Consider the following 16860-nt stretch of genomic DNA (forward strand, 5'->3'; position numbering starts at 1 on the left):
GGCTCATTAGTTTCAGTTGTAAAACAGTCTGTACATATCACCATGGTAACTGTGTATTCACACCCTAGCAACCATTTAGAGCCACCTAGCAACCATATTGCAACATATAGAAGCCATATTTCAGCTCCACAACATCATACAGACATGGTTGTTGGCTCGTATGCAATCATGTACAACACCCTAGCAACCGAGTGGAGAGTTTTGCCACTGCAAGCACCATTTCACATTTTCTTCAGGAAATGTACATTCTAGTTATTATTATTATCATCATCAATATTATTATTATTATTATGTATGTTACTATTAGATTCATATTTACATTCATGTAACTAACTAGATGTACCGCATCGCGGTACAAAATATGACCGCCGCTCAGGCCTGCACTGGCTTTCCACAAAAATAAATGACGTGGAGTAATTTGGCTGTATTGCGTGTTTATGTATATACCTAAAAAAAGTAATAGTATGTGCATGTCTGTCTGTGTGTGTGTGTGTGTGTGTGTGTGTGTGTGTGTGTGTGTGTGTGTGTGTGTGTGTGTGTGTGTGTATGTGTGTGTGTGTTTGTGTATGTGTGTGTCTGTGTGTGTGTGTGTGTGTGTGTGTGTGTGTCTGTGCGTGTATGTATGTGTGCGTACATGTGTGCGCGTGTGTGTGTGTTTGTGTGTGTGTGTCTGTGCATGTGGATTTGTATGTGTGTGTATGGGTGTGTGTCTGTGCGTGTGGATGTCAGTGTGTGTGCATGCTTGCGTTTGTTTGTATTCCTGCATGTGTGTGTGTGACAGTATCATCCTAAACCAGCCACCCTTCGCTCAACAGAACCATCTACAGGCCAATGAGTGTACAGTCACTAAATGTGCACATAAATGAATTTATTTTATACCCCCCCATGGATGAAATTCTACAAAACTTAGCAGAGGATACCCCCAGAGGATGTCAAGTTAATCATACACATGAAATATGGTGCAGTTCTGAACATCTCCACTGAAGATAGGGGCGATTAAAGCAGAATAATATTGCATTTTCATTTTTTATGGGAGGGGCGCAAATCACAAATGAGTGATTATGGGCTAGGTTGATGTGGGCCCTTAAGAGCAACATACCATAAAAATTTCTTCATCCTCGGTGCCACGGTTCAGGTAGTTATTTAGGAAAAACTGCATTTTTTTGGGTTTGGGGGGGCCCAGCGCGGGGGGGGGGAGTGGCCCCCGGGGACCAAACGAAATTTTTCCGTAGAAGTCTAGTGGGGCTACATGCCCACCAAATTTCATGTTCCCCGGTGTTTCGGTGTCCCTGGTATCGTTGACGAAAAATTTACGGGGGCCCCAGCACAGGGGGGGAAGTGGCCCCCGGGGACCAAACGAAATTTTTCCGTAAAAGTCTAGTAGACCAACATACCATAAAAATTTCTTCATCCTCGGTGCCACGGTTCAGGTAGTTATTTAGGAATAACTGCATTTTTTTGGGGTTGGGGGGGCCCAGCGCGGGGGGGGAGTGGCATTCGGGGACCAAACGAAATTTTTCCTTAGAAGTCTAGTGGGGCTACATGCCCACCAAATTTCATGTTCCCCGGTGCTTCGGTGTCCCTGGTATCGTTGACGAAAAATTTACGGGGGCCCCAGCGCGGGGGGGGAAGTGGCCCCCGGGGACCAAACGAAATTTTTCCGTAAAAGTCTAGTAGACCAACATACCATAAAAATTTCTTCATCCTCGGTGCCACGGTTCAGGTAGTTATTTAGGAAAAACTGCATTTTTTTGGGTTTGGGGGGGCCCAGTGCGGGGGGGAGTGGCCCCCGGGGACCAAACGAAATTTTTCCTTAGAAGTCTAGTGGGGCTACATGCCCACCATATTTCATGTTCCCCGGTGCTTCGGTGTCCCTGGTATCGTTGACGAAAAATTTACGGGGGCCCCAGCGCGGGGGGGAAGTGGCCCCCGGGGACCAAACGAAATTTTTCCGTAAAAGTCTAGTAGACCAACATACCATAAAAATTTCTTCATCCTCGGTGCCACGGTTCAGGTAGTTATTTAGGAAAAACTGCATTTTTTTGGGTTTGGGGGGGCCCAGCGCGGGGGGGAGTGGCCTCCAGGGACCAAACGAAATTTTTCCTTAGAAGTCTAGTGGGGCTACATGTCCACCAAATTTCATGTTCCCCGGTGCTTCGGTGTCCCTGGTATCGTTGACGAAAAATTTACAGGGGCCCCAGCGCGGGGGGGGGGAAGTGGCCCCCGGGGACCAAATTAAATTTTTCCGTAAAAGTCTAGTAGACCAACATACCATAAAAATTTCTTCATCCTCGGTGCCACGGTTCAGGTAGTTATTTAGGAAAAACGGCATTTTTTGGGGTTTGGGGGGGCCCAGCGCGGGGGGGGAGTGGCCCCCGGGGACTAAACGAAATTTTTCCTTAGAAGTCTAGTGGGGCTACATGCCCACCAAATTTCATGTTCCCCGGTGCTTCGGTGGCCCTGGTATCGTTGACGAAAAATTCAGTAAGGTGACGAAAAAAAAAAAAAAAAAAAACTTTGACAATCCCTATATGACCGCTTTCGCTAGCTACGCTAGCGGCGGTCATAATTATTTAATTTAGTTAATTATTATTATTCAATACAAATATTAAACGAGAAATATTGCTATTGTAATATTTCCCTGTAAAATAATAAATTTGAGTATTTAAGGCAATACACCCCAGGTGAATAGGGTAAAAAAACAACAACTAATAGATATCACCACACTTCACGAGTTGATTGATTACATTAATAATTGCAACAAAAAATATTGTATTACAAGTTTGCTAAAATGGTATGTTTAAATATGCAAATGAGGCGTTATCTAATTAAATATCCACTAATTTGCATAACAAAGTCAGGTTCAAAATACTTGTTTCATTTTTTTTTTTTTTTTTTTTTTAGATATTAGATTCAAAGATTTTTACAGAGGGGATTTTGGATATCTCCATTTATCAGCCAAAAAAAGATACATTTTCAAAAACATTTAGGAATAAAATTTAGGAAAATTATATATGAACAAACCCCTCTGTGAAAACCTTCAGAATAAAGATAAGAATGAAACTGTAAAGTTTGGTGTATGTAAGTGCTACTGAAGTGGACATTTCAGGCTCAGTGTAGGAGGAAAAAATCTTTTTGCGAAAACGGCCTTTAAAGATAAGACGCAAATAGATAAAGTGCTCTAAAAGATAAGTGTATTTTGGATGTTTTCTTTCCACAGGTCTGAAAAAACACTTTATGAAAAGCCAAAAAGCCCAAAATCTCAAAATTGACAGATGCATGAAAAAACACTGTTTTTGTCTGTAGTGTCTCGCCTTAAGAAACATAATCATTAAAATACTAATATATTCATCGCAATTTTCAAACATTAAACAATCAAGCTTTTATTTAGCCTGAAAGCGCAGGGAATCCTGAACATTCACATTTAAGCTGAGAATGTGTGTAATTTCAGTAGTAAGACAGCATCAAAGTCTCTTCAAGTAATTTTAAATATCCACAGGCTATTCTGTACTCATAAATTAAAACTGCTATTTCAAAAACACATTCAAAATCACTGAGGGAGCCCATGGCTCAAAAATCATAATTCTCGACTCGTATAGGATTTAGGGCAAGAAACTGAACCGCTCTATTTGACCAAGTTAAACAGAAATGTATCCATCTAAGCCAGTTGGAGTTGGTATAACGGCCAAGACCAGTTTCAGTTTTCAGTTGTACAGGAACTGAAAAAGCGTAAGCACTTCATAAACCGTTAATCCTACATCAGATAGATGTGTGTGAGAGATTTCTTGAAGAAGAAACTTGAAGAAATGGAGAAGTCGATTTATGGCCGTGTATTTAATCGCCCTCTTCTCCCCCTCATCAGTAACACTGAGAGTCCTATATTTAAAGAAGGGCTTAAAGTAACCACTGACAAGTATAGTTCCTCTAGATTTACAATCAGACCAGTACTCTGCTTTGGATACACACACCGAGTAAAAAGAAACGTCCATCTGTAATTGGAGAGAAGCCAGTGTTCATAAACTAATTATAAAGAATTGTGTCAGTGTCTGCTCTTCGACCTTTTATGGAAAATATAACATAGGTCAAATATATTATATATACAGTAGTCAACATTTGAAGTGGATCAAAAAAGTTCATCAAAGTTGTCCTAAGACAAGAACGGGTATTGTTCAAAATTCATGTACAACTTTGATGAAAGGTTTCGAACCACTTCAAATGTCGACTACTGTATTATATATCTGACTAGACTGTCGCAATTGACCAATCAGGCCATTTTGAGGATCCCTTCCCTTACCTTTGGCGGTCAGGTCTAGCAGGACGGGGTCGCTGTTGGACCTGCGGAGGCGAGGTCTGTGGGGTTTTCTGCTGTTGGAGACTGTGCTGTGAGGCTGTGAGGACTGTATCGGGGGTGTGGGGCTCAATATGGCCGTCTGACAGCTCCGGTCTGAATAAAACATGCAAACAAACTACATAAAAAAAAGTAAACATCATTTGTTCTCAATTCTTTCTTGTTTTTCTAGTCTATATATGTCTGTTCTGTGTCAGCAACTGCTTGGTTAAATCCATAAAAAGAGGAATCTGGCCAAAATAAACAATTTCTAAAGAAGTCTGCATTTATTTGATTAAAAATACAGAAAAATTCTGAAATGTTATTTATTCCTGTGATGCAAAGCTGAATTTCCAGCAGCCATTACTCCAGTCTTAAGTCACATGAAGAATCAGAATTGATGAATTGAAAGTTCAAAAGAACAGCATTTATTTAAAATAAAAATCACTTTTGGTCAATTGAATGCATCCTTGCTGAATAAAAAAATTAATTATTTTAAAAATCCCCTTTTAAATCTGGAAATGACAAACATGTGAAGGTCATGCAGTTCATGTTCTGCTATCATTAAACCAAATTCATCTTCATTTTTCAATTCAATTCCGTTTCAAATTGTTATGCTGATAATGTAATCGGTAATAAAAAATTCTGTGTGAAACTAGAACATTTTGAAAAGTGGCCCCCGTCTGAATAGTAACCCGTGAAGGATCGTGCTATCTTTGAATGTGTTGAAGGATACAGACAGCTATAAAAAGAAAAATAAATCCCTCACCAAGGAACACTGGACATACAACTGAGGCCACTAAAATACATTTCCTTTAATACACAGATGACATAAATATGGACTGGTACTGTGATACTCTGTGAGCATCTTGATTAAATATAGAGTGCCAGAGGCACTGGATTCATAGAAGCGGTATCAAGAACACCTTCACGTAGCAGCTCCAGATTTTCAAAAGGGAATTTTCTATTTGTTGATTATAACACCATTACACCTAACTTGCAATGTTTTAAAAGTTGTCTTTTGTTCAATGTTAAAATACTTTCACCTGCCATGGTTTAATGTTCAGAGACAACTGTAAAGGCCCATTCACACCATGAACGATAACTATAATTATAACTTTAAGTTAACGATAACTATATTAGTGCCTCAGTTTTGTTGCCTGCGCTTTAAATGCTCAGGATGGATTCTGATTGGCTGTCAATGTTTTTATCATTTCAATTATTGTTTCTCTGTCCCATTATCGTTATAGTCGTGGTGTGGACTCTGCTATTCTTTTACATTTAGAACGATTTTTAGAACTATGTCTTTAACATTATTGTTATAGTTATCATCCTTGGTGTGGTCATTAAAGGGATAGGTCACCCAAAAATGAAAATTAGCCCATGATTTACTCACCCTCAAGTCATCCTATGACATTTTTCTTTCAGACGAACACAATCAGAGATATATATATATATAAAAAAATGTCCTGGCTCTTCCAAGCTTTATTGAGGCAGTGAATGGCTGTTTCTGTTTTGATGTCCATAAAAGTTCATCTATCCATCATAAAAGTGTTCCACACTGCTCTGGGGGGTTAATAAAGGCCTTCTGAAGTGTGTTTGTGTTTGTGTAAGAAAAATATTCATATTTAAAACTTTATAAAGTAAAATAACTAGCTTCCGGCCAAACGGATTCGACTTAAAGGAACATTCCACCGTTTTTTTAAATAGGGCTTATTCACTTTCTTTCCTACATTTAGATAGGTCGGCAAATGCATTTTTGTCTTAGTGCATGCATTGCTTTAGTTTGACAGGGTCGGCGCTAGCTTAGCTTAGCATAATGAATGGAATCCTTTGTTGCCAGCTAGCATGTCCAGAGTAAAAGTGATGTAAAAAATAAAAAAAAACACCTAATTACTTCTTGTGGCCTGCGTATTCACAACGAGTACAAATAGCGATGCAGATTAACACTAGGCGATTTCCTAGGCAGATATTGACTTATATATTAAGGACTATATTAGGGGGAAGCACAGGCGAAGCACTGCTACTTGGGCGTGATATCTCTGCGCCCAAGTAGCAGTGCTTCGCCTGTGCTTCCCCCTAATATAGTCCCAAGTCAATATCTGCATAGGAAATCGCCTAGTGTTAATCTGCATCGTTATTTGTACTTGTTGTGAATACGCAGGCCACAAGAAGTAATTAAGTGGGTTTTAAAAAAAAATTATATCACTTTTACTCAGGACATGCTAGCTGGCAACAAAGGATTCCATTCATTATGCTAAGCTAAGCTAGCGCCGACCCTGTCAAACTAAAACAATGCATGCACTGAGACAAAAATGCATTTGCCCACCTATCTAAATGTAGGAAAGAAGGTGAATAAGCCCTATTTCAAAAAACGGTGGAGTGTTCCTTTAAGTCTAAGCGTGAGTAATGTGACGCACTGCTGATATTTACACTACACCATGATGCGTCACAAGTTGCGTAAGTTGCGCTTTAGGCGTGAGTAGACTGCATATGTTTGTTGGTATTATATGGGGCGGAAGCTAGAATTTTACTTTGTAACATGTTAAAAATGAATATTTTTCTTACACAAACGCATCACTTCAGAAGGCCTTTATTAACCCCCCAGAGCAGTGTGGAGCACTTTTATGATGGATGGATGCACTTTTATGAACATCAAAACAGAAACAGCCATTCACTGCCTCTATAAAGCTTGGAAGAGCCAGGACATTTTTTAATATAACACCGCATTGTATTCGTAAGAAGAATGTCATATAGACCTAGAATGACTTGAGGGTGAGTAAACCATGGGCTAATTTTCATTTTTGGGTGAACTATCCCTTTAAGTCTGTAATGTCAATGTTTATCTATACTGCTCCTCTCAACAGGTCTATATGCAAAAATACAACTAGTTCATACCATCACTGGGCGTCTCCGTCTCTGCATTCTCTGTGAGGACCTCGGTCAGATCGGTCATTTGCACCTCAGTATTCTGGGCCTGATATAAATACAGAAGGTCAGTGAGCGGACAAGGACTGTATTTGATTGAGCTGTTGCCAATGTAAGCCTGCCGGACCAGGACACGGTACCATGTTTGCTGAAATAACTGGTCAGTAAGGTGAAATGCTATCATGAATAAATGCTGTAAATGCTAACTGCCTTTTGACTTTCATCACAGAGATGATTATGCGATAGCAGATGGCATATGATCACTATATGAATCAGTACCTGAGCTGCTGGTTGCGGTGCAACAGCTTCATAAGGTGGAGGAGGGTCTAGAGGACAGAACACCTCCACTCCTTTAATTCTGGCACCATATATATGAGGAAGGGGAATCATACCGTCACCAAACATCCTGTCAAAACACATACATTTACACTGTAAACAAGCCATGAGAAATATAACGACAGTAAACATTGAAGATATACACCCATTTGTGTTTGATCAGGACATCCAATGAAACAAGAGTATATCATGGTTTCCCACACACAAACTTTAATCCTGTTTTAGGTTGCCAAAATATTTTGGTTGCCTGCCAAACACTGAGCCACCCACTCACAAATCTGATAAATCCTGCTGTATTTTTGGTTAAGAATTCAAGATCGAAGTGCACGTCTGTGCAAGTGTGTGTGCAAGTGTGTGTGTGTGTGTGTATGACACTAATACTTCAGCAGGATCATGGAATGCTTGAAAGATTTTATAATACTGTATACTGTAAAAAGTGAAATTATGCATAGATATTACACCTGATTAGTTTACATATACCCACATTACCGTTTAAAATTAAAAGTTTATGGAATGGAATTAATATTCCGCAAGGACACGTTAAATTTATTATTTATTATTATTATTTTCAAATTATAATAATGTTACAAAACTGTTTTTTAAATAAATGCTGTTCTTTTGAACTTTCTATTCATCAAAGAATCCTGAAAAAGTGCTTTCCACAAAATATTATAAGCAGCACAACTGTTTTCAACATTGATAATAATAATGAAAATGTTTCTTGAGTATATTAGAATGATTTCTGAAGGATCATGTGACACTGAAGACTGGATTAATGATGATGAAAATATTGATTTGCTTTGATATCACAGGAATAAATTACTTTTTTAAAATGCAATATATTAAAACAGAAAACAGTTCCTGAAATTGTAAAAATATTTCACAAAATTACAGTTTTTATTGTATTTTTGATCAAAATGCAAAATTGTTTTTTTAAATAACTTTTGAATAGCAGTGTATTTGTCACCTCAGTTTGATTTATTGAGTCAAGTCAAGTCAAGTCATCTTCATTTATATAGCGCTTTTAACAATGTAGATTGTTTCAAAGCAGCTTTACAGAGATAAACGTATAATTTATGGTAACAGAGATTGTTTTGGCTTTATAGCGGTTCTTTAATAAAGTTATTTTCCAGCTAAAGTTAGTTTTGATTGATTCGCTTCCGTCGCAACGATCATTTGTTATTAAATTTGGGGCCGCTAAGACGACACCATTCTCTCTATACAGACTTTAAACGCGAACCTGTGAGAAACGCTGAGGATACAAGACTTCTTAAAAAAAAAAGTGCTTAACACAGTAGAACTAACAGTCATATGATTAGCTTAGATCATTACAAACCAATCACCAGAACAAATCACAGTGAAGAAGACTTGAGTGACATTGATATTTACTCAACTGTATGATTTTTTTTTTAAACTAACTTTTGAATAGTAGTGTATTTGTCACCTAAATTTGATTTATTGAGGATACGAGACATCTTTTAAGGACATTATAAATCTTACCAAACTTTTGAACGATAGTGTATGTTGTACAATATTCATATTACTTATGCAAATTGTATATTATGTGTTTTATATTTAATTATGATTATTCCAAATGTTATCGTTTTATTTTGTTTCATATTAAATAAAAGTAGTATAATTCATCAAATAAAAAGTATAGATTAATTTATTTGTCATTAAAAAATAAACCCAATACAGTCAGGTTGATTCAGTAATAATAATTCAATTAAATCATATTTTACCTCCGAGCCAGACGAGGGGTGTAAGAGTAGAAGGTGGAGAAGTATGAAGGAGGAGGTGCAGGGGCTACAAATTCGTCTGGGTCAGGAAGATGAGTCTGCTCATCCACTTCCTCTGGGACAGGCCTGGCCTCTTCCTGCCAAAGACCATCATAATCACATGACCAGGGCTTAGAAAAATCTGACACAACATGTCTAAACAGTCTTAATAATCTATGCCACACACTGACCAAGAATTAAATGATTGGAATATATATACATATTTGTATAAATTTTTTTCTTCTTCATATTTTCTGTAAAATAATTTATCTCACCATGCAGGGCCGTCTGGTTGAGAAGATCTGGAGATATCTGAGCGCAGCAGCAACCAGACACACAGCTGTGGCCAAAGCATTCAGCGCACACAAAGCAAAGAGCACTTTCTGGAAGAGAGAAAACTCAATGACATCCGAATCTACTGTACAAGGCTCTCTGGAATACTTCATTTTCATTAGTCTGTTGTGGCATTCTGTAGTCAAATATTTTTCCTAACCTGACCTAATTATACCAAACTGCTTATTTCCCATTTCCCAAATAAATGATTTCCTACATGCCTGTTTGACGTCTATTATATCTTATATCTGTCTTCTATATACACACACCAGACACTTTTTAGGTACACCTGTTCAACTTGTTAACACATATCAAATCTAATCAGCCAATCACATGGCAGCAACTCAATGCATTTAGGCATGTAGGCATGGTCAAGATGATCCGCTGAAGTTCAAACTGAGCATCAGAATGGGGAAGAAAGGTAATTTAAGAGACTTTGAACGTGCCGTGGTTATTGGTGCCAGATGGGCTGGTCAGAGTATTTCACAAACTGCTGATTTACTGGGGTTTTCATCTTCTGATGGCTACTTCCAGCATGTCACAAAGCTCAAATCATCTCAACTGGGTTTCTTGAACATGACAATGAGCTCACTATACTGAAACTGACTCCTCAGTCACCAGATCTCAGTCCAATAGAGCAACTTTAGGATGTGTTGGAATGGGAGATTTGCATCATGGATGTGCAGCCGACAAATCTGCAGCAACTGCATGAAGCCATCATGTCAATATGGACCAAAATCTCTGAGGAATGTTTCCAGGACCTTGTTAAATGTATGCCACACATACATTTAAGGCAAGGTGTACCTAATAAAGTGGCTGATGAGTGTATATGAAGAGTTCAGATGCAAAAGACTCTAAGTGCCATCTGAAATTTTCTTCTAGAATGATCATTTTTATCAAGCTTGTATATTTAAGTTCAGTAATTTCACTTAAATGACAATTAATAGGTAATTTTCATTGCCATTTAAGTGAAATTACTGATTACTGATCATTTTTATCAAGCTTGTATATTTAAATTCAGTAATTTCACTTAAATGGCAATGAAAATTACCTATTAATTGTCATTTAAGTGAAATTACTGAACTTAAATATACAAGCTTGATAAAAATGATCATTCTAGAAGAAAATTTCAGATGGCATTTAGAGGCTTTTGCATCTGAACTCTTCATATATCCATCCATCCATCCATCCATCCATCCATCCATCCATCCATCCATCCATCCATCCATCCATCCATCCATCCATCCATCCATCCATCCATCCATCCATCCATCCATCCATCCATCCATCCATCCATCCATCCATCCATCCATCCATCCATCCATCCATCCATCCATCCATCCATCCATCCATCCATCCATCCATCCATCCATCCATCCCAAACAGTAGAGCGTTGGTGCTTGCAATGCCATGGCCATGGGTTTGATTCCTAGGGAAAGCAAAAACTTATAAGAATGTAAAATAAAATTAAGAATGTGTACCTTGAAATGCAATGTAAGTCGCTTTGGATAAAAGCGTCTGCCAAATGCATAAAATGTAAATCTATCTATCTATCTATCTATCTATCTATCTATCTATCTATCTATCTATCTATCTATCTATCTATCTATCTATCTATCTATCTATCTATCTATCTATCTATCTATCTATCTATCTATCTATTTCTGTATGTCTATCGATCTATCGATCTATCTATCTATCTATATATATATATATATATATATATATATATATATATATATATATATATATATATATATATATATATATATATATATATCTGTATGTCTATCTATCTGTCTGTCTGTCTATTGTGATAGAAATATTTTATGTAATGGGTATTTTCAACATTAAATGTACAGAGAAATGCAGACTAAGGATGTTCAGGTCAAAGGCCATATATACTTAGCCAAAAAGTGCTTAACACAGTAGAACTAACAGTCATATGATTAGCTTAGATCATTACAAATCAATCACCAGAACAAATCACAGTGAAGAAGACTTGAGTGACATTGATTTTACTCAACTGTATGATTTAAATGTACATGTATCTTTCTATTCAGGCGACTCACTTGGTTGCAGTGGCCAGTGATCTCCCAGCCACGAACAAAAATTTTCTACAAAGATCAACCTGAGAGTCGTGTCAGATATTTGCTGCGCAGCTGAGGAATAGAAGTACTAAAGATTCTACAGTCAAAAGACCACCGCAGAGACAGTGATAGTGTTGGAAGACTATAGAGCCACTCTGAGTTAGTATTAATGATCCTGTGTTGGACCAGCGTACACCTGAGAAGGACGGTGAGAGTGTATAGATGCTAAAGACCTGTGTGCTCATGTGTGGTTGAGGTAGTGATAGTACTTTAGCTTCTTGACGGGACGCCGTCGCCTTACTTCAGGGAACTATTGTATTGTATTGTAAGTATTCAGGTAATTCAGGGAATTACCTCTAGATACTTTAGTTATTATTTAAACAATAAGTGGTGAAGAAGTCACCCAAAAATTACAAAGATGAACACACACCTTGAGCAGGATTCTCATTGTGCCACATGCATGACCTGCGTAGATCTTAATCAGTTTGTCCTCTTTGCACTGATTGCTCGGTGTTTCTGCACAACAGTTACAGAGATCGCCTTTCTCACTCTGAAACACAGAAACACATTTATTATGTTTGGTTCTCATTGTTGTCTGATTACATAATATAGTAATACTTAAAGAACTGCTTGGATTCAAAGTAGGATACTGAGGGTGAAGTTTCCAGGCACCTGTCTTCTACGTTTGACAGTCTTTTGATCTGCATGCGATAACAGCTCAAAGATATGAGCTCACGAATATGGCAGGGATATTTTCATGACAAGTGGAAATGATAAAAGAACAGCCTTTCTATCCTGGAAATGACAGCAGTCCAAAACCTAATTCAAATCCAAGGAAAGCTGGAACCTGCTTTGACTCTCGATTTCCAGGGCTTTCTGTGACTTGGACAAACTTCAGTCCTATACGCATGGTACAGATGACAGATGTATGGTCTGAATCAGGTCTGTACAGATGTGTTTTTTTTCCATAATGTGTTCTGGGTGTTTGCAATGAGGTTGCCTAGGTGGTTGCTATGTAGTTGTTTACAAATATGTAACTGGTCTAAGTAAAAAAAAAAAAAGATATTCTGATATTCTAGTCAGAATACTAATTTTCTACACAATTTGAGTTATCTTTCATGTCTGAAATACAAATGTTGCAGGCTTAGTACACTAACTCCTCTTTGCTGTAAGACTACAACGAATGGTTACACTTTATTTTAAGGTGTCGTTGTTACAGTGTAATTAGACATTTAAGTACTGAGTAATATTAAGCAACTACATGCACTTACTATAGGGTTAAAATTAGGATTAGGGTTTGGTTCAGGGTTAGTTGCATGTAATTATGCATAATTTATAGTTATTACTATAGTAACTACATGTAACATAATGTAACAATGACACTGTAAAATAAAGTGTTACCCAGCGAATGGTATTTATTAGTTTATGTAGTATAGTTTGTGTAGCTCTGTGTTGCCCTAATAATGTATCTTAAGTGTTACCCCACTTCAATTTGTGATTCTATTTATATTTTGCATCTAGGTTCATCAATACATGAGTCATTTGACATTGTAATGTTATTATCTCAAACACAGCACAGATTCCTCACCAGCTGGCAGTTAATGGTACTGGAGACCAGCTGAGCCCCCTGACAGCAGAGGATGAACCCAGCCAGGTTCAGCAGGATACAGACCACTGACAGCAGTACAAACAGATTTACCTGTGTGAGAGACAGAAAAAGATTAATACCAGTCAGTCATTTTACTTGACAATTATAATATTACTGCCCAAATCTGGATTTAGTAAATGACACTTGCACTAGTGTTCACAAGTTTGGGGTCAGTGAGATTTGTTTTTTTTTATGTATTTGAAAGAAGTCTCATGCTCACCATGGCTGCATTTAATTGATCGAAACACTTGTAAAATATTATTATAATTTAAAATAACTGTTTACTATTTTAATATATTGTATTTTAAAATATAATTTATTCCTGTGATGGTAAATATGCTTTTCACCATCATTACTCCAGTCTTTACATGATCCTTCAGAAATTATTCTAATATGCTGATCTGCTGCTCCACCAAACATTTCTTATTATATGAATAGAACGTTCAAAAGAACAGCATTTAATGCATCCAAGAATCTTACTGACCCTAAACTTTTGAATAGTAGTGTGTATGAATCAATGGCAACAAGAAGATGCTGATGGTCGGCTTGAGACTTAATTAACTGAATGTCTTAACTGAATGTCTGGAGTGCACAGATCCTCTTTAAGGAGTCATTTAAGGGCCTAACAACTGCCTTTAACATAAGGACATTGGGCATACAGAAGATTAACCCTGAAAACATATGTTCAGATCAATACAGGATTCATTCTGTGTAGTAAACATCATATAACCACTTTCAAGTTAATATGGGATCTGCTTATTCAAAAGGGAACACAAAAACTGCCGCCTTAAATACCATCAGTCTTAGATTGGCAAAACACACATACCAATAGTAGCATTGGCCGTTTCCATGTGGTTAGTCCTATAATCCCAGAGAGGATGACCTGCAGAAAACAAACAGTACTTTCAGTGAAGAGGCAAACACTCACAGACAGGTTAACTGATAATGAACCCATTATCACATGATGTACACCCTCAAAAGGGCCTTCAGCACTTTCAATGACTCATCTCACTCAGTGTGGTGTTAGCCGGCAGCCTCACTCAAATACTATTGTCCATTCTCGGCTCTCTAGCGTTTCCTCTAACCCTGCCACTTCCTGTCGATTACACTGAATGATGTGGGACTGCCATTTCAGCTGAGCGGATCCTGTGTTTAGCTCATTTCTTTTCATACATATTAAAAAAGTATTTTACCCCATTGTTAAGTGTAAAATGTTTTGTCAGGTAACTTATAAAAAAAATTATTTAATAATGAATTAATTAATCAATATGAATAAATATATTATTTAATAAAACAATCAACTTGACAGTGATTTCAGCATTGTTATATAATATCTATATTTACATTGTTGGTAAATGACACAATTATTTCAGATTTTTTACGTAAGTTTTTAGAGTTAACGTTTCTTGATTTTATTCAATAATGAATTTCAAATTCAAACGTATAAATAAGCAAAGTAGCAAACGTTAGATCTTGTTATTTAACTGTTGTTTACATGCCAAAATAAGTTTTTTGGTACTATACGTGACCACACAAATGTACTATACGGTTAGCCTAAAACCCTAACCATGCCCACCCTACCCAAATAGGTGTGGTCCGGATAACCGAATAGTTAAGTGTGTGGTATGCATAATATGGCAACTTTACTTAAAAACAGTATCTCACTATAGAGTGTTAAGCAGTAAAAGAGATTCACACTCAACCATGACTTACTTCACTGACGAGTTCACTCAGCTCCTGCCAATGACCACAAATGTAAACCACACTTAATAATGGGAAATAATATTGTAATTTGCACTTTTGAGGGAAAAACTTGGCACTAGTTTCTAAAGATCTGAAAACTTAAGAAGAAATTCCAGTTAATTTATTATTTAATATAATATATTGCTAATTTATTTAATTTGATTGGATTTAAATTATTATTTAGTGTAACTGAATCAGCCTAACAACATAAGGTTACACCAATAAAAGAAATGGACAGATCAAGTAGAAATATTTCCTTGAGGCAACAACTGCACATTAGTGGCCAACTCGTTAAGTCTAACTAATATACAACATTAACATTCTTTCATCATAGTGAATTTATGGTTAAACTACAGGGTCTGATGTGGTCATATAGCAAATAGGCTGAACTAAAAGTGTAGCACCACGTTTCTGTATCAGACTATTGGAACCACATTAGACAGCAATAAAACTTCCTTATACCTGTTCGTTTGTAATTAATCAATTAAAAGCTGTAGACAAACTCAGTGACATATTACCAAGCAAACATTTTAATACCTGTACAGTAGCATGCTTATGTGGTGTAAAATAAAAACATTAGCACCTCTGATTATGGCCAGTAATCTAATACTCACAGAAGAGCCGGCCCAAAACGGACAGGAGTTTCTAATAGGGGGCGAGTTGCTAAGGGACAGAGCCCCGAAAGAGAGCGCCACCATGGAGCAGCCGAGAACCAGCTGCAGCAAGCCGAGGGACAGCAGAGGGCGAGCGGGCAGCAGCGCCGGGGTGATCCGCGTCTGCGATCCAGACATACGGGCCGGGAGAGCGGACACACAGCGGCTGCGACTTCTGTAAGAGGCGTTAGCAAACTGATGGGCCAGAGCAGCCCCTGATAAACGACAACAAGATCCAGGCAGAACTACGGGCAGAGACATTGGAGACGCACGAGCAGCCAAACAACAATACACATTAAACCAGCGTAGTGGCGCTCGCTCATTTTACTCTGTATCTCTCAAGGCGACGATTGTTTCTTTAAACTGCCCGTTCCGCGTTACTTCCATGGTCCTGTCGAGGTAGCTGAGTATTGGTTTTAAAATAACTAGGCTCTGTGACCTGCTGCTCGGATTTGGTTTCACATTTTTTGGGCAGTACGAGCGGAGAGGCGGGGGAGGGTTCGTGGGAAGAGACGATACACACACACACACACACACACACACACACACACACACACACACACACTAAACCTACCCATCACAGACAACTTTCTGCATTTTTACATTTTCAAAAAAACTCCATTTAGTACAATTTATAAACTTGTTTCCTCATGGGGGCCTCAATTTAGGTCCCCACAGTGACACCCTGAGTCCCCATGAATCTGTGTGCATTCAGTCCCCACCACACACACATATTATAAATGTTGATAAAATTATAATGTTGCTCTCTATAATTTATTGAGAGTGAAAGCCATATCTTTATTACGAAATAAACGATTGAACACCAACACACTGGCACATTTTTTATTTGAAAAAAAAAAAACCCGACATAATTAGCAATGCAAATACATATATAACCTATAAAACAAATTGCAAAATGAGAAATCTTTGGTCAATTGTGTCAAACACATATTCATGGGAAAATAAAGAAATTACATTTAGAATACCTTTTTTTTACAGAGAAATAAAAATAATTTATTTCTAT

General features: G+C 37.6%; 1 protein-coding gene across 1 annotated transcript in view; it reads right to left on the minus strand.

Moving 5' to 3' along the window:
- The window catches only part of fam189a2 (family with sequence similarity 189 member A2), a 46560-nt gene extending 30237 nt beyond the window's left edge, over positions 1-16323 (minus strand). The window contains exons 1-9 of the mRNA XM_081367184.1: positions 15798-16323; positions 14267-14323; positions 13381-13491; positions 12223-12342; positions 9645-9752; positions 9334-9467; positions 7535-7661; positions 7226-7304; positions 4295-4444 (exon numbers count right to left, since the gene is read on the minus strand). Coding sequence (XP_081223310.1) covers positions 4295-4444; positions 7226-7304; positions 7535-7661; positions 9334-9467; positions 9645-9752; positions 12223-12342; positions 13381-13491; positions 14267-14323; positions 15798-16097 — 1186 coding nt within the window. The 5' untranslated portion in view covers positions 16098-16323. The remainder of the gene's footprint in view (positions 1-4294; positions 4445-7225; positions 7305-7534; positions 7662-9333; positions 9468-9644; positions 9753-12222; positions 12343-13380; positions 13492-14266; positions 14324-15797) is intronic.
- Between the last annotated feature and the right edge of the window lie 537 nt (positions 16324-16860).

Source organism: Scardinius erythrophthalmus, assembly GCF_964197995.2.
Source record: "Scardinius erythrophthalmus genome assembly, chromosome: 5".
Classification (NCBI taxonomy): domain Eukaryota; kingdom Metazoa; phylum Chordata; class Actinopteri; order Cypriniformes; family Leuciscidae; genus Scardinius; species Scardinius erythrophthalmus.